Source organism: Microcaecilia unicolor, chromosome 1 (assembly GCF_901765095.1).
Source record: "Microcaecilia unicolor chromosome 1, aMicUni1.1, whole genome shotgun sequence".
NCBI classification, from domain to species: Eukaryota; Metazoa; Chordata; class Amphibia; order Gymnophiona; family Siphonopidae; genus Microcaecilia; species Microcaecilia unicolor.
This window is the reverse complement of record NC_044031.1, coordinates 140,338,102-140,363,713: the sequence shown is the minus strand read 5'-3', so window position 1 is coordinate 140,363,713 and position 25,612 is coordinate 140,338,102. Positions and strand designations below refer to the sequence as shown.

Sequence of the window (25,612 nt, the reverse complement as noted above, 5' to 3'; positions counted from 1 at the left end):
AATAACATCATCTGTCTCTTGAGTAGCTAGTGTGCCATCATCCCACTCTAGGCCATCTCTTTTTCCAATAACCAATTATCGCTCTGCTGTGCCAGGCCGCGCGGGGTCTGGACTCTGATGAGCCCCACGCCACTGGCAGAGACTTCTCTTAGGAGAAAGCGTGGTCATGGTGGCACCAGACATAAACCACTGCCCCTACAATAGGGAAAACCTCACTTCAGGATTATAACCGCTCCTTCCCCCCCCAACCCTCTCCCCCCCCACCCATGCCATGTCATAACCTATCGTTTCGTTTCTGTTTAAGCGTTCAAAATTCTACTGCGCGCCACTGCGGTCAGGGAGTCCCAAAATGGGGACCAAGTCCGGCAAAAAAGGTCACCACCAGGGGTGGATAAATCACCCACCCCCCGGCGCTCCAACGCACAAAATACAATCATGTGTGAGCGCCATTGCTGCAATGTTGGGCTTTCTCTCGTTATCCAATGGTGAAGAATGCACTTCTTACCAATTAACACTGCTTTTTTCAAAAAGGCCCTTAGCTCTCCGGATAAAAAGGGGGGCACCCTAAAGACTTCAAACAATTGTAATGGCGATAGTCGCCAAATGACCTCCCACATTTGAGAGACATGTTTATTTACCTGGCGCCAAAATCCCAAAACCCTCGGGCAACTCCAAAATATATGTCCCAAATTCGCCGAGGGCTGGGCACACTTTAAGCACTCATCCACGGCCTGAATAGTTGCCCGGTATGCTCGGTGTGGAGAAATGTACATCCTCAATAAGAATTTGTAATGGATCTCCTGCAGCGTCACATTCTCCGTCACTCGCCGCCTGCCCAGGAGACATGTCTTCACCTGATCTCTCTGCAGGTCCAGCGCCAACTCCCCCTTCCAGCTGTCCAATACTTTATCATAATCAATGTCCCCTAAGTGTTCCCGTAACGTATTATGATAGTATTTCAGGGGAATCACTAGCTGAGCATCTAAACCCAAAATAGTCAAGAGTATTTCCCATGTCTGCACATTGATTCTTTTAAATCTCTCTCTGTTTTTCTTGACCAGCTAATTTTTAAAATAGGGAACACATGCACTTTCACTTTTAGTAGTTGCAGCATTTTTATGCAGACTGCCACCTGGGTATTTTGTGAATACCCTTGAGGCTGATGTAAAACCAAAAGGCAGTACGTGGTACTTGAACTGGTATTTCCCTACTACTAATCTCAGACTAGTACATAAGAACATAAATGTTGCCATGCTTGGACAAATCAAAAGGTCCATCAAGCCCAGTATCCTGTTTCCAACAGTGGCCAATCCAGGTCACAAGTACCTGGCAAGATCCTAGAACAGTAAAAAACAGATTTTATGCTGCTTATCCTAGAAATATCCTAGCAGTGGATTTTCCCAAGTCCATCTTAATAATGGTCTATTGAATTTTAGGAAATTATCCAAACCTTTTTCTATTTAAACCCAGCTAAGCTAACTACTTTTACCATATTCTCTGGCAAGAAAGAGGCCGGCCCGTTAGGGAGAGGCCGATCACAACTGAGCTGAGGGCTAACGAGGGTTAAGGTAGAAGGGAAAGGGTTTTGAGGCTGGAGAGCAAGGAAAGGAAGGGTGGGAGGGGAAGTAGGGGGATATAAAGTAGGGTTGCTGACCTAGGGATTCATCAGCAGCTGGAAGGAGAGGTTGGTGAAAAGAGCTGAAATACTTGAAATACCTGAATGAAAAATACCTGAATGCAGTTTGAAGAGAGCTAGCTGTTTTTTCTCCTGGCAGGCACTGAGTTTGCTCCTTGCAGCGATTGTTTAGCAGCACTCTGTTGGCCTCTGCAGGTAATAGGAGGGTTTTGGTGGTTCTTTAAAAAAAAACGAAGCAAAGTGAATAAGAACAGGGGGATGGGGCAGCAACTATGTACGAAGCCAGGGAGGGGGAGGGGGTTGAGAGATCATGGGGATTTCATGTTGGGATATGGAGGGCTGCACAGTAGCTCCGTTTTTACTGACCTCCTGGGGGTGCCTCGTGGGTTGATGCGGTAAGCAGCAGGGTAGTGACGGGAGGTGGAGCAGTCCTCTAGGCTGTTTTTTCGGCAGGGGCTGACATGAGTGGAAGGATGATAGGGAGCCCTCTTGGAACAGGAACTAGATGGCGTATTTTTATTTAATTTGGCGGGGGATGGGGCAGGTTCAGTTTTCATGGTGCGGTGGAATTTTTGCTCGGCCCAGATTAGAACAAGCCTTCCAATGTTTTTCATTATGGGTTCGCGCCATTTTGGGCATCGAGCGGGAATTCCTGCGTGCCTTTTTCTCATGGCGTTGGCGTGCACTGAGACGTAGGGGGGGGCGGGAGTGACCACGTGTTCTAGGGGAAGTGATGACGTCTGCTACTGAGGCAATTTTTATTCGCTGTTTATTGTAGGCTGCAATTTCGCCATCTGCCTGCAGATGGCAGACTTGCATAGTAAATGGATCCTATGTGAGGTATATTGAGAATTTTTTCATTCTGGCTGGGTTTTTTGCTGGAGTTCAGCTGCTGACGTTTCAGTTTTCTTGGGCTCCTATTGCTATTATTATCATCTTTATAACACTACCAGATGCATGCAGCATATACGGGAGATGTAAGGGGTGATTGTACGGTCGTTTTGTGGGGCAAATATCGGAGGCATTTTGTTAAGGGGAATGTTTGTTTGCCATTTTCATGCATTGCTCTCTATTTTAGTGTTGTGTTTACAGGTATGCCTTCGAAGCGTGCAGCGAAATCAGGAGCCCGGGTTAAATCTGTGGCAGTCCCGGTGACTTCGAGGTCCACTCGCAGCTCTAGGCAGACGCGGACGGCCAGGATGACAACAGAGTCAGTGATGGGGCAATCGTCGTCGGAGATGGATGCTCTTATGACGGAGCTTCGCAAGCAAATTGAGCAGCATGGGCTGGCCTCTGTGACCCAGCAACTGCAGACTATGGGAGCGGGAGCATTGGCGGCTCCTGTATCAGTGGACTTGCTGGGTCAAACCGGTAGTACAGCTCCATCAGCAGTTCCAGAGGTGTTTCCGATGGGGCCAGGGACGCTGTCGGTGGCTCAGCAAGGTCAACCTGGAGGACCTGTGCCAGCAGTGGTGCCTATCGGGCCAGAGGCTCTGTCTGGTGCGGGTAAGTCCCCTGGGGCTGCACCACCACAAGTCATGTCAGGCCCGTCCATGGAAGAGGTCATTAGGAGGGTCTTAACTGAGTTTGAGGCTCGACCCGGGGCAGGTGGGGCCCCGGTTGTCCGGGAGACTGCTTCTGATAGACGGGTTGCCTCGACCTCGGAGGACTCCTCGTTGTCGCCGGTTCCTCAGAGGTCGACGACAGTAGTGGGGACAAGAATGGGGGCAGGGGTAGTTAACCCACGAAGTGATGTGGTATGTGAGGTGTTTACCTTGTCCAGATGTGTATCTAGGACCATGAAAGAGAAGATTTGGAAGAGGGAATACATTGATATCTTTTCCCTCTTTTTACGGGAGACGGAAGAGGACAGTAGTACGGTGCAAGACAAACTTACTCTGCTGTTTGGGGGAGATAGGAAACCTCGGATATTCCGGTCCCTTACGAATTGGATATCCACGTTTCATATCGTGAGCAGTGGCGGTGATTATCCGGGGACTCTGGTGGTACACAGCAAGTGAGTGCAGAACACTGTTATGTTATTGGTGAATAATTGCCCAAATGTTAAGTGCAATACGAAGTACAATGTTATGCCTGAAGGTCGGGCAGGTTTACAGTTAATTCTGTGGGGATATGGCTTGTCTCCTGGCTTGGACGGCCAGGCGGCCAAGAACTTATCCGGGGCGTATCCTTAAACGGGATACACCATAGTCATCGGGTGCTATAAGAAAGCACAGGTCGGCGGTGGGTGTGCTCAGACGGCCCCACCAGCAGCGGATTGGGGCGCATCATGAAGTAAAGCTGTGTACCCCAGGGCTTGAATTTGACAAGCTATAAGAAGTTATGTATTACGGTAACGTGTTAAGTTGCATTATGTGTAATAGAGTTTTAAGTGCCTGGCTGCGGCCTTAATAAATTCCAAATTTAGTCGAAAAAGTGGCTTCTGAGTATTATTGGGGATTATGGGGGTTGAGAGTGTATGCCGAATGCTCCAGTTGATGAATTAGTCTGCTATTGAGATACACATGGGGGAAGCCACTGCTTGCTCTGGAATTGGTAGCATGGAATGTTGCTACTATTTGGGTTTCTGCCAGGTACTTGTGACCTGGATTGGCCACTGCTGGAAGCAGGTTAATGGGCTAGACCAGTGATGGGCAAACTTTTGAGCTTGGTGTGTCAAAATTCGCCAAAAAACCGAGCATAACTCGGGTGGTGTCTCACTTCGAGAAAAAAAACCATAATTTCGCGATATTTATAGTTTAAAAATGTATAATTGTAATATATAACTGTATTTAATAAACCAAAAACTAATTATTTAACTTACCTGCTTAGTGACTTCTTTGTTCATCTGTCAGTCGGTTTCTTTTGTTGGTCTTGATATTATTTAACTTGTGTGGGGTGCCGTGAACTAAGATAAGTGAGGGGGAGGGGGAATTCTTTAACTAACCTGCCTATTAGTGACTTTTTTGTTGCTGAATTTCATTGGCTAAATCTTCAATTGAAGGTTGGTATTTTGTACACTTCAAGCCCAAGCAAGCGCTACTAACTTCATTTGTCAATCTGTTTCTTTTGTTGGTTTTGATATTATTTAACGCTGAGAATAAGGTCTCACAAAAGTACGTAGAGGGAAAAATTGTGAGTAAAGCCATTGCTATATTTTTCAGGGTGCTAAAAGTGTCTGGTAATCGGTTCCAGGCACTCCAAATTTCCTGTTCGTAGTGGCACTCCTCTTGATTCTTCAAGCGGCACCTTTCCAGATTCTCAAGCTTTGACCTCAAGTCGACAAACACCTGAGCCCAGATGCTGTCTTGAAATTCTACAAGTTGCATCTCCAAATCATCAATTTGCATCCATTGGAAACCATTTAATTCCAAACTACTGTAGACTACTACATCAGGATACTTATTTTAATGGTCTGTTCTAGGCTTCTAAATTGATTAAATCTATCACTGAACTGGTCAAGTTACGAGTCTAAAACATGCTGGTACTTTATATGCAAGGTTTCCATTTCATTTTGTATAGCTGCACTGGCCTTCTCAAAATACTTTGTTACTCAAGGAAAATACGTATAAGTTTTAGTTTCTACATCTCGCTTGAAAATTTTAAGTTTACTTTCAAAAGCTTTTATGTATCCAAACATAACGTCAATACTTTTGCCAAAACCTTGTAACTTTAAGTTCAGGTCATTAATAGGAACAGAGAGATCTGTAAAAGACATCATGGTGTTGACCCACTTATCACTGAGCTGAGGAAAGTTTCCCAGATCCTTATCCTCAAGAAATACCTTAATTTCTTCAAAGCACTCCACAAAGCGCTCAAGAACTTTGCCTCGGCTCAGCCATCTTACATTATTGTACATCAGCAGTCCACTGTAGGTGGAATCAACCTCCAGTAAAAGTGCAGAAAATTCTCGCTTGTGAAGGGGGCGAGCAGCTATTAAATTAACTATTTTTGTAACAACTGACATTAAGTCGTTTAAGTCGGTGAATCCTGCCTTGGCACATAAAGCCTCCTGATGGATAATACAATGAAAAGGCACAATCGGATGTCCAATAGCTTCCGTAAACAATTTGACAAATCTGACTTTTTTCCCCACCATGTTTGGTGCCCCATCTGTCGTCACTGACACAACTTTAGAGATATCAATGCTTAGGTCACGGAATGTTTGTATAACCACCTTACATATTTCGCTTCCTGATGTACTTGTTGGCACTGATACTAACTTTATCAACTCTTCTCTCATTGTGAGACCATCAGAATATTGACCAATAATGGCCAACTGAGCATGTGATGCGACATCAGTAGTTTCATCAAGAGAGATCGAAAAATATTTACAATTACTTATGTCTCTCTTTAATTGATGTTGTACGTTTGTGCTCAGTCTCATTATTCGGTCTTTTATGATATTTCTACTGAGTGGTAACTCAGATATTCTCTTAATAATTGCATCTTTATTCTGCATATCGTGAAACAGAACTGGTGCACATCTTAGGAGAGTTTCTTTAATAAATTCTCCCTCACTGAGTGCTTTTCCATGCTGAGCTATGGAGTGAGCAATGCTCAAACTTGCAGATGTTAAATTTGCAGAACCTTTTACAAATTTAAGGATGGAATTAGATAGGCTCTTATAAAAGTGTAGCTGCCTGGAAATGTATTCCTTCCTTTCATCCTCACTTTTTTTCAAGAGCTGGGAATGATTAGTTTCAAAATGTCTATTTATATTCCACGTTCTGCTTACTACCGTTTCAGTATATAGAACGCAAAATGATCTGCCATTTTTTTCTATAATGCCATACATCTCGGTCCATGTCTCTTGAAAGGGTCGGCTACTGCTACTACCACTTCCTTTACTTAACCTTGTTTTTTTATTTTTTGGGTTCTCCATCAGGAGGGCAGTGACAGAAGATAGAATTATAGATAGCCTGTTAGCCCTGCAGGCAATTAGGGGTTAACTAGCCTAACTGACCACAAGATGGCACATGTAACTGTCTTTTAGGAAAGGGCAGGGTTAATAAGTAGAAATAGGGGTTAATAAGGATGCACAACAGTAATAGTGGTGAAATGGAGTCTGCACTATGCTGCAAGATGGCGTTCCTTATGTAAATTAAGATGGCTGCCGCTATTTCTAATGGCGGGAAACGGCACCCATAGCACAGGCCCTCGCCTCTCCCAGCCTCCCCCTCACCTATCTCAGTAATGATGGTCAATTAGAAATCCACGACACCCCAGAACAGTAGATTGGATGATGGTTGCTGTGGTTATGTGGTTGCTGGTAATGGCGATCACAGGGCCCCCAGAGATGCGTCCCCCACGGCATTCCGCTGCTCTCTGCTCCGCCGGCCGGAAGTGAGGTCAAAGATCCCCTAACAGCCATGCAGGAGCAGAGGATGAAACGTCCTTCTCGGCATGCGGCCCCATACTTCTCTGTATGCGGCCGCGGGTCATAGGTACGCCACCAAGGGGCTAGACAGACCAATGGTCTGATCCAGTATGACTATTCTTATGTTCATAAAATTCCAGAGTTTAATTACATGTTGAGTGTAAAAATATTTTCTCCAATTTGTTTTAAATTTACTACTTAGTAGCTTCATTGTGTGCTCCCTAGTCCTAGTATTTTTGGAAACAGTAAACAAGCGATTCATATCTACCTGTTCCACTCCATTCAGTATTTTATAGACCTCTATCATATCTTCCCTCAGACATCTCTTCTCCAAGCTGAGGAATCCTAGTCAATCACTTCAGCTTTTGCTCATTGGGAAGTCGTCCTATCCCCTTTATCATTTTTGCCACCCTTCTCTGTACTTTTTCTAATTCCACTATATCTTTTTTGAGATGTGGTTACCAGAATTGCACACAGTATTTGACGTGTAGTCACAACATGGAGTACAACAAAGGTATTATAAAACATACAAACATTCTCATTTTTGTTTTCCGTTTCTTTCCTAATAATTCCTAACATTCCAGAGTTTAATTATGCGTTGGGTGAAGAAAATTTTTCTCCGATTTGTTTTAAATTTACTACATTGTAGTTTCATCGCATGCCCCCTAGTCCTAGTATTTTTGGAAAGCGTGAACAGACGCTTCACATCCACCTGTTCCACTCCACTCATTATTTTATATACCCCTATCATGTCTCCCCTCAGCCGTCTCTTCTCCAAGCTGAAAAGCCCTAGCCTCCTTAGTCTTTCTTCATAGGGAAGTCATCCCATCCCCGCTATCATTTTCATCGCCCTTCGCTGTACCTTTTCCAATTCTACTATATCTTTCTTGAGATGCGGCGACCAGAATTGATTACAATACTCAAGGTGTGGTCGCACCATGGAGCGATACAACGGCATTATAACATTCTCACACCTGTTCTCCATACCTTTCCTAATAATACCCAACATTCTATTCGCTTTCCTAGCCGCAACAGCACATTGAGCAGAAGGTTTCAGCGTATTATCAACGACAACACCCAGATCCCTTTCTTGGTCTGTAACTCCTAACGTGGAACCTTGCATGACACAGCTATAATTCGGGTTCTTTTTTCCCCACATGCATCACCTTGCATGCCCTCCCCCGGGAGGTGGTGGAGATGAAAACGGTAACGGAATTCAAACATGCGTGGGATAAACATAAAGGAATCCTGTTCAGAAGGAATGGATCCTCAGGAGCTTAACCGAGATTGGATAGCAGAGCCGGTAGTGGGAGGCGGGGCTGGAGGTTGGGAGGCGGGGATAGTGCTGGGCAGACTTATACGGTCTGTGCCAGAGCCGGTGGTGGGAGGCAGGGATAGTGCTGGGCAGACTTATACGGTCTGTGCTAGAGCTGGTGGTGGGAGGCGGGACTGGAGGTTGGGAGGCAGGCATAGTGCTGGGCAGACTTATACGGTCTGTGCCTTGAACAGCACAGGTACAAATCAAAGTAGGGTATACACAAAAGGTAGCACACATGAGTTGTCTTGTTGGGCAGACTGGATGGACCGTGCAGGTCTTTTTTCTGCCGTCATCATCTACTATATTTGCTTTCTTAGTCACTACTGCACATCAAGCAGAGGGCTTCAACATAACATCAATAATGACACCTAGATCCTTTAAGTCCAGAGAGCATTAACAATCCCTCTTGTAGAATCGGGATGAGGGTGCCTTGAAGTTTTGTTTGCCCTGATACTTTATCAGGGCCCTTAGGTCTAGGAGGAAATAACCTTGTCTTTTTTGCAATTAGAAGTATGGTCTGAGGTTACAAAAGGGCCCATCTTTCTGCAAAAATAAATAAACGTTTCAGCCTTCCTCCTAATGGAAGGCTGTCCAGAATGGCTACAGGGACTGGAGTTGTGCTCTGCTAGATATAGTCACAAGCCTGTCCCTTGGGAGGAGCGAGAGGAATGGAATATCTATGCCTATGGGAGTAGGAGGATCTCCGCTGCCCTCTGCTAGAAAACCTCCTAGAAAAGGAGGCTGGGTTAGAAGTAGGCCTGGAAAGGGTTGTAAGAGTGTGAGTCATACAACAAGGGTAGCAGCCTCCTGCACCTTTTCTCTTAAGAGATTCTCTCCATGATACAGCATGTCAACAGCTATGCAATTTTGTTGGCGCCAATCCCCATAGAAGAGGCTTTCGAAGCTGTATAAAAAAACAGCACAGATAGTATGGAAAATGTATTTTCCACATTCCTGTCCTTTAGCTACTACTTCCGAGCTCATTTGCCATTATTACACTGTGCAAATGTTCCACAAGTACTTGCTCATAAAGTGCTGATAGGATACTATGTAGGATGTGAACATAGCATTCTGAAATAATTTTTTCCCCAAGAGAATAAAGGTCTTTGCCTCTCTCCCGGGTACTCTGAGGAGTGAGTCTTCATGCAATTTGCTCTTGAGAGCAGATTCGACCATGACAGCTTCTCAAATCCTAGAGCTTTTGAACTCTATACACAGGATCACACCTTATTAAAAGGAGGTAAAGAGAAGGGGTCTACTACATTGTAATCTGTATTTCCTTCTGGATTCTGTGAATGGGCACTGTCACTACTTCCTTTGGGGGGGGAGGGGGGGCAGGTGGTATGCAGAATTGGAGGAAGTCCAATAATTCTGATATGGTCTCCTCCTCCAACTCTAAAGAAAATGAGACAGCATTAGCTGCATCTCTAATAAACTCGATAAAATGAGAGCTCCTCATGGGGAGATTTACATCTCTTGTGTAATAAGGAGAGGTTTGATGGAAAATGAGTGGACAACTCCTTCCAAAGTGAATTCCAGCTCTTCAGATACCCCTGAGCGCTCCGATTCAACATACTGAGTAGAAGATGCTTGAGCCTCTGCTTGCCTTGAATGCCTGACCTGTTAGGACCGCCAATGTGCTGGGGAAACCTTCTCTTGATGGACTAGCGATAAACATCAACACATTTGGCAAAGATTAAGATGTCCTTTGAGACCTTGGTGTCTATGCATCCTCTGCAGGCAGTGAGTGAGTCTTGAATATCAGATTGATTACTTCAGTTTTGTAAGATTTGTATTGAGAAAAGAAGCACTCCATCTGTTTCTCAAACTTTATGAGCTGCTCCACGAAGGCTGCCATTGACAAAAATTAGGGGCACTGCAATTGGTGTGGACTAATCCTTCAGTTACTTGAGATGTATCAGGCGCTAAGTCTCAGAGGCTATTGTGCCCTGTCTGATACCAAGGAAAATGAGCAGTGCTCATGTTAGGGGTACGTTGAGGACACTGATGACCATGATGCCTGAGTGCTCTCAGCATTGTGTCCCTTAAATTATTTTGAAAAAAGAATGCTTAAATTGAACACCAGACACGAGCCAAGAGGCAGTACCAGAAAGTGCGACTGGCAAGTGGCTAAGTCCTGAACAACAGAAGGGAAAGCATGAATGGTAAACTTTCAAAAGTTTTACTGAAACCAGAGAGCTGTTCCCACATGGGGTTCTGCTGGATAACATCCTGCTTCTCCTTGAATTAAAGAAAAAAGGTAAAACTATTGCCAGTGAAATTATTTCAGAGTTATGGAGCTGTGGATTTTTCTGCCTCTATGCAGTGTAGGGATTCACCCTCAGAGTCCTGACAACTTGTATTCAATTTGGAAAGAGAGATCTTGTTCCATACACTGTTCAGCCTCAAGTGGGGATATAGTCACTAAACTGAACTCAATGGTGAAGACATGAGAGAATAGAAGGGGGAGGGGAATCATTTTCTTGGGGGACAAAAGGAAAAACAGGTAGAGAAGACCAGACACATCCAAAAGGTTTGAGGCAAAGTTTATTGAAAAATGGAAGAGCTAAATTGCATCTATGTGCTAGTCTTGATTTAAAAAAAAAAAAAAAAGCCCTGAAGGCTCTCACAAGGTGGTAACTGCAGAAATTCTGTGACTGCTCTGGAAAAAACCAAGAGGGCAAGCTGTGTCAATAGTGTCAGAATATATAATCCACTTCTGTGGCTAATTCATTCTACTTGTTGACAGAAAAATCTTATACACCTGTACAGTGCTCCAGGCTACCATTTATATGGAAACAACCCCAACTTAAAGTTGACTTTGTATTTTCTCCTGCATTACCCTCACTCCAATAATGTCAACCTACCTGATGTTCTGAAATAGACTGACTAAATTATTTTCAGAATTTAGGCTGAGACAAGCATCCTCTGCTTTATGTAGTACAGACACAAACCAAACATTTAAGAATGCTAAAATGCTTGTAAACTTACTTCAACAGGAGAGTAATAGTTGTAATTCCAGTACCAAAATGTTCTTGGCAAATAACCTGCGATTAAGAGGTGTTCAGGAACAAAGGGATGGAACATCTCTTTATCGCTTGTGTCTCTGGAATCTCCTGCTTCCACATTAATACTCTCCATACATTTTCCCAGGGCAAGGTCTTCCACAGATGAAACATGAGTGCATTTCGCGGTTTTGAAAGCATCAACAAATCTCTTCAAAGCTTCTTTGCTTAGCACATATCCAGCACCTCCGCTCATATAGCCCTGCTTTACAAAAGGCTTGAACCGTCTCCCAAAATAAATTGGATGGTCTGGGTTGTGTTTTGAGAGAAGCCATCTTAGATTATCTAGTACAACGTAGGTATCATCATCTGCTTTCAAAAACCAGTCAGCATTATCTAAATGATGGTCATGCACAAACTGGAAGGCTTTAACAGTTTTCCAGTATAGCTGATCTCTTCCTTCTTTGGTTTCTAGGCCCACAGTAGGAAAGTCTTTGTTAGCTTCAGAGCTCATGAACAGGATTTTATTGCAGTGCTGTGCCCAAGTAGCTTTGACATGCTTAGCCTTTACCTCCAGATTCTGTGGACCAGTCATCACCCAGCAAAGAATTCGGACCTTCTGATACAGCTCTTCAGCCACATTTTTATTCTCATCTATATGGGATAAAACAAAAAAGTATGAACTATGTTCACAATTTGACAATATTGATGAAACACTGCTTGAATGGACCCGACAGTCCGTGTTTCGGCGCACAGCGCCTACGTCGGGGGTCTATATTGAACATAAAAACAATAAATTTATAAAAGTTTTAAATACACATGCATATACATACATAGTGGAACCATAATAGGCAGCAAACTCTGCAATGCAATACCTCGACACATCCGAACAACCAATGAACATCTACCCTTTCAAAAGCTGCTGAAAACTTACCTCTTCAAACAAGCACACCCAAACAACCCAACTTAATTCTCGAACCTGATCCACACCACTAACACTACCCATACTCCTATCCTCTCCCCCACATCCCTTCCTATTGTCCTATTCTCTATAACTGGGTTATCTTCGCAATACTTTGTATTATCTCTGTGATACTTTGTACCATACCTTGTAAGCCGCACTGAACCTGCTATCGAGCGGGAAAGAGCGGAGTATAAATGCTATAAATAAATAAATAAAAATAATCATTAAGGTGTATATATATCCTATATAATAATTCTCACCTCCAATATTCTAATGTGCCTGGTACCGTGGCTCCCTCGGAGGTGGTCTGCTAGGCAGTTTAGAATGCACTGACGTCAGTGATGTCACTGACAGCTGATTCCAAGGCAAGGGGAGAAGTAGGGAAACACGCTCCGCGTTGGCTGTCGTCACTGCAGCCGCTCTTCCTCACCCCTCCACGTCACTGCCCCTGCAGGAAGACCCCGGAGGAGCGCAGCAACGTCAGAGGGAAGAGGAGGAGCGGCTGCAGAGATGACAGCCAATGCCAGATGGCTGTCTACGGAGCCGTGTTTCAGGTTTAAAATCTTTTTTTGGCTTTTTTCTTTTTGTACCGGACGCTGCTGCTCAACAGGAGAGTTAGTAGTGGCGGCTGCGGATGGCAAGGGGGTTGATGTGCCCGAGGGGGGGGAGGGGTAGGGGCAGGTCGCTGGACATGGGTGGCTGCAGGGGGAGAAGAGGGAAGAGGGAGGTGGGGAGGGGGTCCTGAGACCAGATGGGTGGCTGCAGGGGAGGGCAGGGGAGACAAGGGACCTTGCAGGGGGAGAGGAGGGTCACTGGACATGGGTGGCTACAGGGGGGGCAAGGGGAAAGGAGAGGAGGGTCATTGGACATGGGTGGCTGCAGGGGGGCAGGAGAGAGAGGTGGGTCACTGGACATGGGTGGCAAGGGAAAAGGAGAGGAGGGTCGCTGGACATGGGTAGCTGCAGGGGGAGAGGAGGGTCGCTGGACATGGGTGGCTGCAGGGGGAGCAGGAGAGAGAGGAGGGCCGCTGCACATGCGTGGCTGCAGAGGCAGAGGAGGGTTGGTGGGGAGGGGGTCCTGAGACCAGATGGGTGGCTGCGGGGGGGGGGGGGGGGGGGGGGAATTACCTTGCTAGCGTCCATTTCATTGCCTACCGAAACGGGCCTTTTATACTAGTATATATATATATATATATAAATAAAACAAAATAAAAAAACATACACATTTGTATACTCATATATAAGGAACCATAAAAATTATAGTACATATACATGACACATATCTGATTATTAAAATATATACAATATGAAACCATAATTTAAACTGTTATCAGCCTGCTAGTCTGAATCAAAATCAATATAGCAAGTTGTATATAATGAATAAATATTGACATAATGCCTACGGGACCTACTCTGATGGATTATATAATATAAAATGTATTGTTAAGAAAATAGAAAAAATAATGAAAAAATGGGTAATAAAAAAAATAAATAAAAAATTAATGTGTTATCACATTATGATATACATACTAGTTGATGAATCAATAAAAATTAGTAAAAATAAAACCGTTTTGAATATATGAAAATATATAAAACAAGAATGATATATTGATACCTACGAATATCACCGGAGAGGTTGGAAAACCTTAGACTGCATACAATATCTGGTGGGTCTTTCGTTGCGCAAGGTTGAAGAAGATGCTCTCTATCTGCTGCTCTTGCTTTTGAAAGTCCAGTATTGATACATTGTAAAGGGTAACCTCTGTCTTCAAATCTTTTTTTCATCGTTGTTGATTGTATTTCAAATTCTTCAAAACTGCTACATAATCTTCTAAGACGTAGAAATTGAGATCTGGGAAGATTCTCTTTGAGCCTCCTACTCTACAGCAATTTTTAATATTCAACACTCAAGTTTTTATTTATTATTTTTTACTTCTAATTTTTTATTTTTTTATCAAAATTTTCTGAGAAGTTTTTAGAGTATCATCCACATTTAGATATAACATTTTGCTATCATGATTTTAATTGAAAATTGGCCAGCATTTCCAATACTACAGCTTCATACATATTTATGAGGGCACGTCACTACACATTTTTTCATTGAGCAAATTTAAACATCATTGAATTTTATTAATAATATTCAGTTTATATATATATATATATATATATATATATATATACACATACATATATATACATATACATATTTTATACACAGTTATGCAGAGTTTTGTTGCATTTTACAGTTCATTAAAAACGGTTTATGCTGACGTCATTAGTGCTCACATATTTATACCGGCACCGGTCCCAGCCACTCTGTTTACCTGACTGAGTCCGCGATTGAAGGACTGTGTTTCTTTAATCATACTCTCCTTTATTTTTGTGTGTGTGAAGGTACTGTATTTCTTTTTAAATTTTCTTAGCATATTTGTAGTTTGTGCACACATTTAATTTCGACGGAATGTGTTCCGTCCAATTTTAAGTTAAAACACTTATAAGAACAGTTTCACCTGCCATTTTTTGACAGTTTGTGTTTGAATAGTACCAATGTAATAAAGACACGATCGAAGGTATCAATATATCATTAGTTAAAGGTATACATATTGGTCATCACATCCATTGCTGAATAAAAATATATGTCTTTTCATAAGACACGCACAAACTAGTGCGATTTTTCACAATTCTAAGTAACGGGTGTAGTTGACGTCACTATGTTTGAATTTAATCACTGGACATCTTCAATTTGATGCATTCCTTACTTTTGGTTAGCGATAGAACAATAACTGAATGCACGCCCAATGGTCATATTGTTTTAAGTATTATTGCATGACGAACAAAAAAAAATACACATATATATATACATATTTTAAACTCATTCGAGAGTGGCAATTTGATGCCGATACACTTCAGCGATCATCCGTACCAATGTCTCACGTCCCTCATGTCATTCACAATAGAGATGCGACGTTCATGGTTTCTTCTATAAGATACCGTCTTTTCTAGGGGATCACACGGTGTAGCAGTACATTACCATTCAAATTGTATTGTTTTTACAATACCACTGAACGTTGTCAGCTGTTTCTTGTGGTGAGTCTACTTTTCAATGTTTTTTTATATTTTTATCTCAATTATTTGAATCGCTAACTGAATATGTACATTTTTGGACCCTCAATATATTAATTCACCAAACCAACGTTTGATTTTGGATTTTAATTATTATTCATTATTATTAAATATTGATTTTTTAGTTTTTGCATTATATTTTCCAAGTTTTTCATTTTTTTTCTCATTTTTTGTAAATGTTTGTTGATGATGTTCATATATTTAGTATATAGTCTTAAAATTAATTAAATAACTAAACTTCAAGATAAGAATAATCGTTTTAATAAAGGCAGTTCATATTGATACTGTTCTGTTGAGCATATATTTTGTTATGGTTTCATATACTCATTTGACTGGTATATGTCCCCCATCTCATTCGTGGTATATACATATTCATTCTTGTTTTATATATTTTCACATTTTCATATATTCAAAACGGTTTTATTTTTACTAATTTTTATTGATTCATCAACTAGTATGTATATCATAATGTGATAACACATTAATTTTTTATTTTTTTTTATTACCCATTTTTCATTATTTTTTCTATTTTCTTAACAATATATTTTATATGATATAATCCATCAGAGTAGGTTCCATAGGCATTATGTCAATATTTATTCATTATATACACCTTGTAATATTGGTTTTGATTCAGACTAGCAGGCTGATAGTTTAAATTATGGTTTCATATTGTATATATTTTAATCATCATCAGATATATGTGTCATGTATATGTACTATAATTTTTATGGTTCCTTATAAGTATACAAAATGTGTATGTTTTTATTTTGTTATATATATGTATATATACACCTTAACGATTATGGTTCCACTCTGTATGTATATGCATGTATATTTAAAACTTTTATAAATTATTGTTTTTATGTTCAATATAGACCCCTGACGCAGGCGTTGTGTGCCGAAACACGGACCGTGTCGGGTCCATTCAAGCAGTGTTTCATCAATATATGATTAAAGACTTTTATTTCCCTTTTTTTGAAGGCCCTTGGTACGTTTTGTTTCTTGGCTTTTTTGTGCTTTGCTCCCTCTCTCTGTTATACTACATAATTTGACAATAAAATAACCTCTTTCTTCCAACAAAATAAAACTTGCCCTAAAATAAAATTATCCTGGTTATCAGAAATATCTCTCTCTCCCTCTCTATATCTATGTAAAATAAACTCAACTTTTAGGCCTAAGTATGTCTGGTTGACAAGAGGCCCCTGTTTGCTGCCAAAGATGTGTACTTTGGAAAGAATGTGACCTTGAAACAGAAGGACTGGCAGGCCAGAAGATAGCCGACAGACCGTCCATACTACTGAAAAGCCATGGGCCAGGTTACAGTACGGAGGATGCCAGAACTTGACAAGTAGAGAAGGGAAAAAAAACAAAAAGCAGTTGGCACAATGACTTAGGGCCAGAGAAAGAATGAGAAAAACCTTGCAACAGAAGGAACAAGCACACTAATAGGGGGACAAGGTATCAGGTCAGGCAGGGGTATGGTGAAAATGTTGCAGTGAGGCAGGAATAGAATTGTCAGCATCACTGTCTTAACATTTAAACAGGTGTCAGCTAGTTCTGAAAATTTCCATCTGCTCTGGACAGTTTTCAGTCTCTAGGGGCATACAAATCATATGATGTAGGATGCACTGCATGTCATGTGCGAGGATTACAAAGGTAAAATTATGTATAATCATACCTGATAATTTTCTTTCCATTAATCATAGCTGATCAATCCATAGACTGGTGGGTTGTGTCCATCTACCAGCAGGTGGAGATAGAGAGCAAACTTTTGCCTCCCTATATGTGGTCATGTGCTGCCGGAAACTCCTCAGTATGTCGATATCAAAGCTCCATCCGCAGGACTCAGCACTTAGAGAATTACACCCACGAAGGGACACTCTGCCCAGCTCACCACCGCCGAAACGGGGGAGGGGAATTAACCCAGCTCATCCCCACACAAGTGGGGGAGGGGAATCCGTCCAGCTCATCCCCGCGGAGCGGGGGAGGGACACCACACCCGCCGATGCGGGGGGATCTGGCTTATCCTGCAACCGCAACCGCGGGAGGAGCTGACTGACCCTAACACCGCCGAAGCGGGAGGGGTACAAAGCTGCCCTACAGCCGCACGAAGCGGGAGGGAGTGCCGGCAGAATTTAAGTCTCAATCCAGCCCCGTAAAACGGAGGGGAGAGGAATGCAGCAGCTCACTGTAACACAAACTCGTCTTAACTCTTGAAGAATCCAAGTGAAAAAACTTGAACACGAAGTCTTTCTGAAGTAACTGAAGACTAAACTTGAACCTGAAATGCAACCAGAATAAAAACAGTACAGATATCTGGGAGGGGCTATGGATTGATCAGCTATGATTAATGGAAAGAAAATTATCAGGTATGATTATACATAATTTTACCTTCCATATCATCAAGCTGATCAATCCATAGACTGGTGGGATGTACCGAAGCAGTACTCACCCAGGGCGGGACATTGAAATCCCTGACCTCAACACTGAAGCTCCAAACCGGGCCTCCGCCCGTGCAGCCACAGCCAAACGGTAATGCTTGGAGAATGTATGAGCCGAAGCCCAAGTTGCCGCCTTGCATATCTCTTCTAAGGAGACGGATCCGGCCTCTGCCATCGAGGCCGCCTGAGCTCTCGTGGAGTGAGCCTTCAGCTGGATAGGCGGCACCTTCCCCGCGGCCACATAAGCCGCCGCAATGGCTTCCTTGACCCATCTTGCCACTGTAGGCTTAGCAGCCTGCAGACCCTTACGAGGACCTGCAAACAGGACAAACAGATGATCCGACTTCCGGAAATCATTGGTCACTTCCAAGTATCTGATGATGACTCGTCTCACGTCCAGATATTTAAGAGCAGAGTACTCCTCTGGGTAGTCCTCCCTACGAAAGGAAGGGAGACAGAGCTGCTGATTCACATGGAAGCGAGAAACAATCTTGGGCAGAAAGGAAGGCACTGTGCGAATAGTCACTCCTGCCTCAGTGAACTGCAGAAAAGGCTCTCGACATGAGAGCGCCTGGAGCTCGGACACTCTTCTGGCTGAAGTGATAGCCACCAAAAAGACTGCTTTCAACGTCAGGTCTTTCAGAGATGCCCTCGACAAGGGTTCAAAAGGCGGCTTCTGCAATGCTCTTAGCACCAGGTTGAGATTCCACGCAGGCACCACTGAGTGCATAGGAGGGCGCAGTTGATTAACTCCCCTGAGAAAGCGCACCACATCTGGCTGTGAAGCCAGGGAAACACCCTTCAGGCGACCCCTGAAGCAAGCCAGAGCCGCTACCTGGACTTTAAGGGAACTGAGCGACAGGCCTTTCTGCAGGCCTTCTTGCAGGAACGCCAACACTGAAGAAATTGGAGCAGTGAAGGGAGAAAGAGCCTGCTTCACACCACGCTGCAAAGATACGCCAAACCCTGGCGTAAGCAGTAGAAGTAGAGCGCTTCCTCGCTCTTAGCATAGTGGCAATGACCTTGTCTGAGAAGCCCTTTCTCAGACGCTGCCGCTCAATAGCCAGGCCGTAAGACCAAAGGGGGAGGGATCCTCCATCACCACGGGACCCTGATGTAACAGGCCCTGCTCCACTGGCAGCCGCAGAGGATCGTCGACTGAGAGCCTGATCAAGTCCGCATACCAGGGACGTCTGGGCCAATCCGGACCCACCAGGATTACCCTGCCGGGATGCTTTGCCACCCGGTCTAGCACCCTGCCCAACATGGGCCAGGGCGGGAACACATAGAGAAGCTCTTGTGTCGGCCACTGTTGGAGAAGAGCATCTACTCCCAGGGATCGAGGGTCCCGTCCTCTGCTGAAAAAACGCGGCACTTGGCAATTGGCCGATGACGCCATCAGATCTAGGCTCGGCTGGCCCCAGCGCTTCGTGATGTCCAAGAACGCCTGAGCAGATAGCTGCCACTCTCCGGGCTCCAAGGTATGGCGACTGAGAAAGTCCGCCTTGACATTCATGACTCCGGCAATGTGGGCCGCTGAAAGCTGCTCCAGGTTCGCTTCCGCCCACTTGCAAAGATTCATAGCCTCCTTGGCTAGAGGGGCGCTCTTGGTACCTCCCTGGCGGTTGACATAGGCCACAGCCGTGGCATTGTCCAACAGGACCCGTACAGGCCTCAGCACCAGTACCGGGATGAACTCCAAAAGCGCCAACCGAATGGCTCTGAGTTCCAGGAGGTTGATAGACCACTTTGCCTCTGCAGGAGACCAGAGCCCCTGCGCTGTCCTTCCCAAGCAGTGGGCTCCCCAGCCCGACAACGAGGCGTCCGTCGTGACGACAATCCACTCTGGGGTCACCAGAGGCATTCCCGCAGACAACTTGTCTGTCTGCATCCACCAGCTCAGCGCCTTGCGCACTGCTGGATCCAAGGGAAGGCGCACAGCATAATCCTCCGACATCGGAGTCCAGCGCTGCAGCAGAGTGTGTTGTAGTGGTCTCATATGAGCCCTGGCCCAGGGCACTACTTCCATCGTGGCCGTCATAGAGCCCAACAGCTGCACATAGTCCCAAGCCCGAAGAGGAGAGGCTACTAGGAACTGGTCCACCTGAGCCTGAAGTTTGACAATCCGATTGTCTGGCAGAAACACTCTGCCCACTTGGGTGTCGAATCGAACTCCCAGATACTCCAGGGACTGAGTCGGGCGCAGCTGGCTCTTCTCCCAGTTGATGATCCATCCCAGGGAGCTCAAAAGAGCAACTACCCGGGTCCACAGCTTTGCCGCACTCTGCATAAGAGGGGGCTCGGATCAACCAGTCGTCCAGATAAGGATGGACTTGCACTCCTTCCTTTCGCAGGAAGGCCGCTATGACCACCATTACTTTGGAGAAGGTCCGCGGAGCAGTAGCCAACCCGAAAGGGAGGGCTCTGAACTGGAAGTGTCGGTCCAGGACTGCAAAACGCAGAAAGCGTTGAAGAGGAGGCCAGATGGGAATATGCAGGTACGCTTCCTTGATGTCCAAGGATGCCAGGTACTCCCCTGCCTTCACTGCCGCTATAACAGAGCGGAGAGTCTCCATGCGAAAGTGCCGTACTTTCAAGGCCCGATTGACCCCTTTGAGGTCGAGGATAGGCCGGACAGAACCTCCTTTCTTTGGTACCACAAAGTAAATGGAGTAACGCCCCTTGCCAAGCTGACTTTCTGGCACCGGAACGACCGCACCCAGGCGGATCAGATTGTCCAAAGTCTGCTGCACTGCCACAGCTTTGACCGGAGACTTGCAGGGAGAGAGTACAAACCCATCTCTTAAGGGTCGGCAGAACTCTAGCTTGTAGCCGTCTCTGATGACTTCCAGCACCCAAGCGTCTGAAGTTATTGTGGTCCACTCGCCCAGAAACGAGGACAGCCGTCCTCCAATCTGCACTGGGGCGTGGACCAAGACCCCGTCATTGGGTACGAGACCCTGGGGGAGGACCGGAGGGAGCACCTCCGGGACGGCGGTCTCTGCGAAAGGAATGCTGCTTGGGGGAGAAATTCCTCTTAAAGGAAGAGGGGGCAGAAGAACCCGACCTGCCCGGGCGGTACCGACGGGCTTCTTGAAACCGTCCTCTGGAGGTACCGGGACGAGCACTAGCCCGAGCCCTGACCTCTGGTAACTTCTTGCCCTTAGACGTGCCGAGATCGGTCACGATTTTGTCCAGCTCGACCCCAAAGAGCAGCTTGCCTTTAAAAGGCAATCTAGCCAGGCGGGATTTAGAGGCGTGGTCAGCCGACCAATGTTTCAGCCAAAGCCACCGCCGCGCAGAGACTGTCTGAGCCATGCCTTTAGCTGAGGCTCTCAAGACATCATACAGCAAGTCTGCCAAATAGGCTAAGCCCGATTCCAGGGCTGGCCAATCAGCCCTCAAGGAATGATCCGAGGGGGAAGCCCGCTGCACCATAGTCAGGCACGCCCTGGCCACATAGGAGCCGCAAACTGAGGCCTGCAAACTTAAAGCAGCCGCCTCAAAGGACGACCTTAAGGCCGCCTCCAATCTTCTGTCTTGGGCGTCCTTCAGGGCCGTGCCACCTTCCACCGGCAAAGCAGTTTTCTTAGTCACCGCAGTGATTAAAGAATCCACGGTAGGCCACAGATAGGCCTCACGCTCACTCACAGCCAAAGGATAGAGGCGGGACATAGCCCTAGCCACTTTAAGGCTCGCTTCTGGGACATCCCATTGAGCCGAAATTAAGGTGTGCATGGCATCATGCACGTGGAAGGTTCTAGGCGGGCGCTTCGTCCCCAGCATAATGGCAGAGCCAACAGGGGCTGAGGGAGAGACGTCCTCCGGAGAGGATATCTTCAAAGTGTCCATGGCCTGTAACAACAGGTTGGGCAAATCCTCTGGGCGAAAAAGCCGCGCTGCAGAGGGGTCATCCGCTCCATCCGAGCGGGGATCCGTCTCCTCCAAGGAATCCGCAAAGGACCGTTGGGAGACCTCAGACACGCTGCCCTCATCTACATCGGAGGAGACAAATTCCTCCAAGGCCTGGGAATCAACCCGAGGGCGTTTACCTCTGGGAACCTCAACCTCTTTACCAGACGAGGGAGCGGGGGCAGCGTTGTGCATGAGGAAGGCCTGATGCAGCAGCAAAACAAACTCGGGGGAGAAACCCCCCAGACTGTGCACTTCCGCAGCCTGGGCAACAGCCCTAGGCGCGCTCTCAACCGGCGCTCGCAACAGCGGGGGAGAGACATGCTGCGCATCCAAAATGGCGTCCGGCGCGAAACTCCGCGAAGGAGCCGCGCGGGAAGAACGGCTCTTAACTTTAGCCGCTTCTGTGCCGTCGCCCAAATTAAGGGCGTTCATGGCATTAATGTCTCCAACCTCAAGGGCGGCCCAAGAAGAAGCCGTCCGAGCCGCGTGGCCGGCCAAGATGGCGGAGGCGAGGAGCGGGGGATGGGCGTTTATGGCGGGAAAAACCGCCACGCCGGAGGAAGGACCGGGACATTCATCGGTCACGAAACTGTCACCCAACAAGGGCGAACCAGGCTTTAAGACCCCCGCATCCCCTCTAGAAGCGCTCAAGCGACCCGGGGAGCGACCCTTTGCGCCCTCGCCCTCCGACGCCATGTGCCACGAGGAGAAGAATCGGGGAACCCCCGCCCGCTATAAAAAGGTAAAATTACCTGCTGTCCGCTCCGAGTTGTAACGACCTGGTGTCTCAGTGAGTAGCTGCAATAGACGCTTAAATAAACATCGAAATAAACGCCTTTAAGGCCGTTCAAAATTTTTTTTTTTTTTTTTTTTTAACGGAGCCAGCGGGAGGGGGGAGAAAAGGAGGGACCTGGCACCACCAGGTTTGCACTTGCTCAAAAGAGCCCTCAACCCCAGGCACTCAACAAAACCTAAAAATTAGGCTTGGAGGCCTAGCCAGAGCTGCTGCTGTGTGTGACCACCACCTGCTGAGATAGAGAACATACTGAGGAGTTTCCGGCAGCACATGACCACATATAGGGAGGCAAAAGTTTGCTCTCTATCTCCACCTGCTGGTAGATGGACACAACCCACCAGTCTATGGATTGATCAGCTTGATGATATGGAAGGTTATCATTTCCACCTACCCAAAGACACCTGCTAGCACATGAAGCACACAATACATTCTTTAATTGTGATTGATTTCATAGGCTTATATACAACACTGACAGGATTTAGTGCCCAATATACTAAACGGTGTTAAATACCTGCAATCTCTATTTCAAGTAATTAATGTGTGTAAATCAGCTACGTTCATGTTGAAGCAATATCTATGCCTAAGTATACAAAATAGCTCACATCAGACACAAACCGTAAAGATGATGCATAAACTGCATAAAAATAATATGGAAGGTAACACAAAGACAAGGTACTTTACAGAATTAATACCTGCTTTATTTGCATATCATCATATATTAATTACTAGAAACACCTCATCTACAGTTACTGTTGATGCAGTTTAGTACATCAGCACCTCAGTGTCACAAGCACAGTGGAAGAGTCTCTTAACAGGTCTTGAGCAAAATGCTTTCATTTAATAGCTCTTGCAAGTTTAGATTACAAGACAGCCTTGGCCTCCCAAATAGAAGGCCAAGGTTGTCTTGTCATCTAAAGTGTGCAATGCAGTTTCACCTTTGAGGGAATGAAGTCTGGATGTTGGTAGAACTACTGGCTGGTCAAGATGGAATTCTGCCACAACCTTGGGAAGAACGAACTTTGGATGCAGAGAATCACTTTTGTTAAAAACTTTCTATAAGGTGGATCAGTTACAAGAACCTGGAGCTCACTTACTCTGTGAGCGGAGATTACCACCACCAAAAACAAGACTTTCTAGGTCAGGTACCTCAGCTGATGTGTTAAGAGGGTCAGAAGGAGTTTTCTTCAGCTGGGTAAGAAAAATGAGGTCCCAAGACAATGCATGAGGCTTCAACAGAAGAAAGCAGTGCATAAAGTGAACAATGAAAGGCTGTACAGAGATAAGTTTACCTTCTAGATACTAAGCTTCAATTGCACTCACGTTGTACTATAATAGAACTGGTTTTGAGATCAGACTGATGTAAAAGGTGTTCTAGTAGTTTTTGTGGGTGCAGGAAAAGGATCTAGGTCCTTACGCAAATCTCTTCCATTACGTATGGCCACCTAGTAGAATCTGTTTTAGAAGCAAAGACCTGAGAAAACACTGTAAAGCAAGTTCAGAGAAACTAATGTTACCTTCACAACATCCAAGCAGTGAAAGCTAGGGACTATGTTGGAATGTAGCACTGTTTTTATCACACAAGATCAAGAAACAATCCAAACTCATGGAACTCCTGAAGGAGAGTTCCAGCTGCAGTAGGAACCAAACACATCTTGACCAATATGAGGCTAGGTCTTGTCCTGAATTTTAGGATGAGTTTCTATTAGAGGAACCTGAGAATACATGTACTGAAGACCTCTCTGCCCCAGTGAAGAAGCAAGGCATTCAATGCTAGTTTGCTGTGTGTCGTATCCTTTGGAGGGGGGAGTGGGGGAAATTTCTTCTTGGGAGCGGCACAAAAAAAAAAAAAAAGTGTTCCACTCTGAAAATATGTTTCAGGAAACACTGTCATCCAAACGCAATTTGTGGGGAAGAAGGATTTGACTGTTTGTCCACTAGGATGTTGTCCTTGTTGCTAGATATGCAGCCCTGATAGACATTCTGTGAGAAGGGAAAATTAGGTTCTTACCTTGGTAATTTTCTTTCCTTTAGTCATAGCAGATGAAGCCATTACGTATGGGTTGTGTCCATCAACCAGCAGGGGGAGATAGAGAGCACTCAACTTTTCACAGTGCCTCATGGCCAGCCAGCTCCACTGCCTCTTCAGTATTTGAAGCTTCCAAAGCAGTATGGCAAACCGCAATGGGAATAACATGAACTTTCCTCACAGTGAATGATGGCCCCTTAACAAGGGCATGAACTCAAAAGGAGGGAATGAACACATCCCCCTGGAGGGAATAAACTCGTCCTCCTTATTGTATAACTGCAGGGGATATACGCAACCTCCTGGAGGGAATAAACTCATCCTCCAAAACATAAACTGGAGGGAATGGACTCATCCTCCTATAAGTGAACATGAATCCTGAAGACTGTTTTCCAACTTTCTCCCAAGGAAGGAACTTCAGGAAACAAGAACAGAACCTGAAACAGATTTACAGCATACAGACAATCATGCAGGGAGGGCTCATGGCTTCACCTGCTATGACTCAAGGAAAGAAAATTACCAAGGTAAGAACCTAATTTTCCCTTCCTTGTCATCAAGCAGATGAAGCCATTACGTATGGGATGTAACAAAGCAATCCCTATATAGAGTGGGAACAGGTCACACCACGCGCTAGCACTTGTGCTCCAAAACGCACATCCCTCCTAGCAGCCACATCCAACCTGTAATGTCGGGCAAAAGAGAGCTTAGAAGCCCATGTTGCTGCACTGCATATCTCTTGACGAGAGAGTGCTCCAGTTTCAGCCCAAGAGGAAGAAATCGCTCTGATAGAATGCGCCTTAAAGGCTACAGGCGGAGACCGGCCGGCAAGCAGATAAGCTGAAAAGATAGTTTCTTTTATGATTTATAATTTTTATTATTTTTATATATACTTACACAGAAAATACAAACTGCAAAGTGTAATACAGCCACCATTGTAATAAACTTACAAACTTAGGAAAAAAAAGAAAAATTTTGTTCAATTATTTATATACTATTGGCTTCCTTAGAC

The 25,612-nt window shown here is 45.1% G+C and overlaps 1 protein-coding gene across 1 annotated transcript in view; it reads right to left on the bottom strand.

Annotated features, from left to right (window-relative positions):
* Positions 1-25,612, bottom strand: part of LOC115468844 (glycoprotein-N-acetylgalactosamine 3-beta-galactosyltransferase 1-like) — a 159,761-nt gene that overhangs the window by 47,848 nt on the left and 86,301 nt on the right. Inside the window, exon 4 of the mRNA XM_030200895.1 lies at positions 11,326-11,993. Coding sequence (XP_030056755.1) covers positions 11,326-11,993 — 668 coding nt within the window. The remainder of the gene's footprint in view (positions 1-11,325; positions 11,994-25,612) is intronic.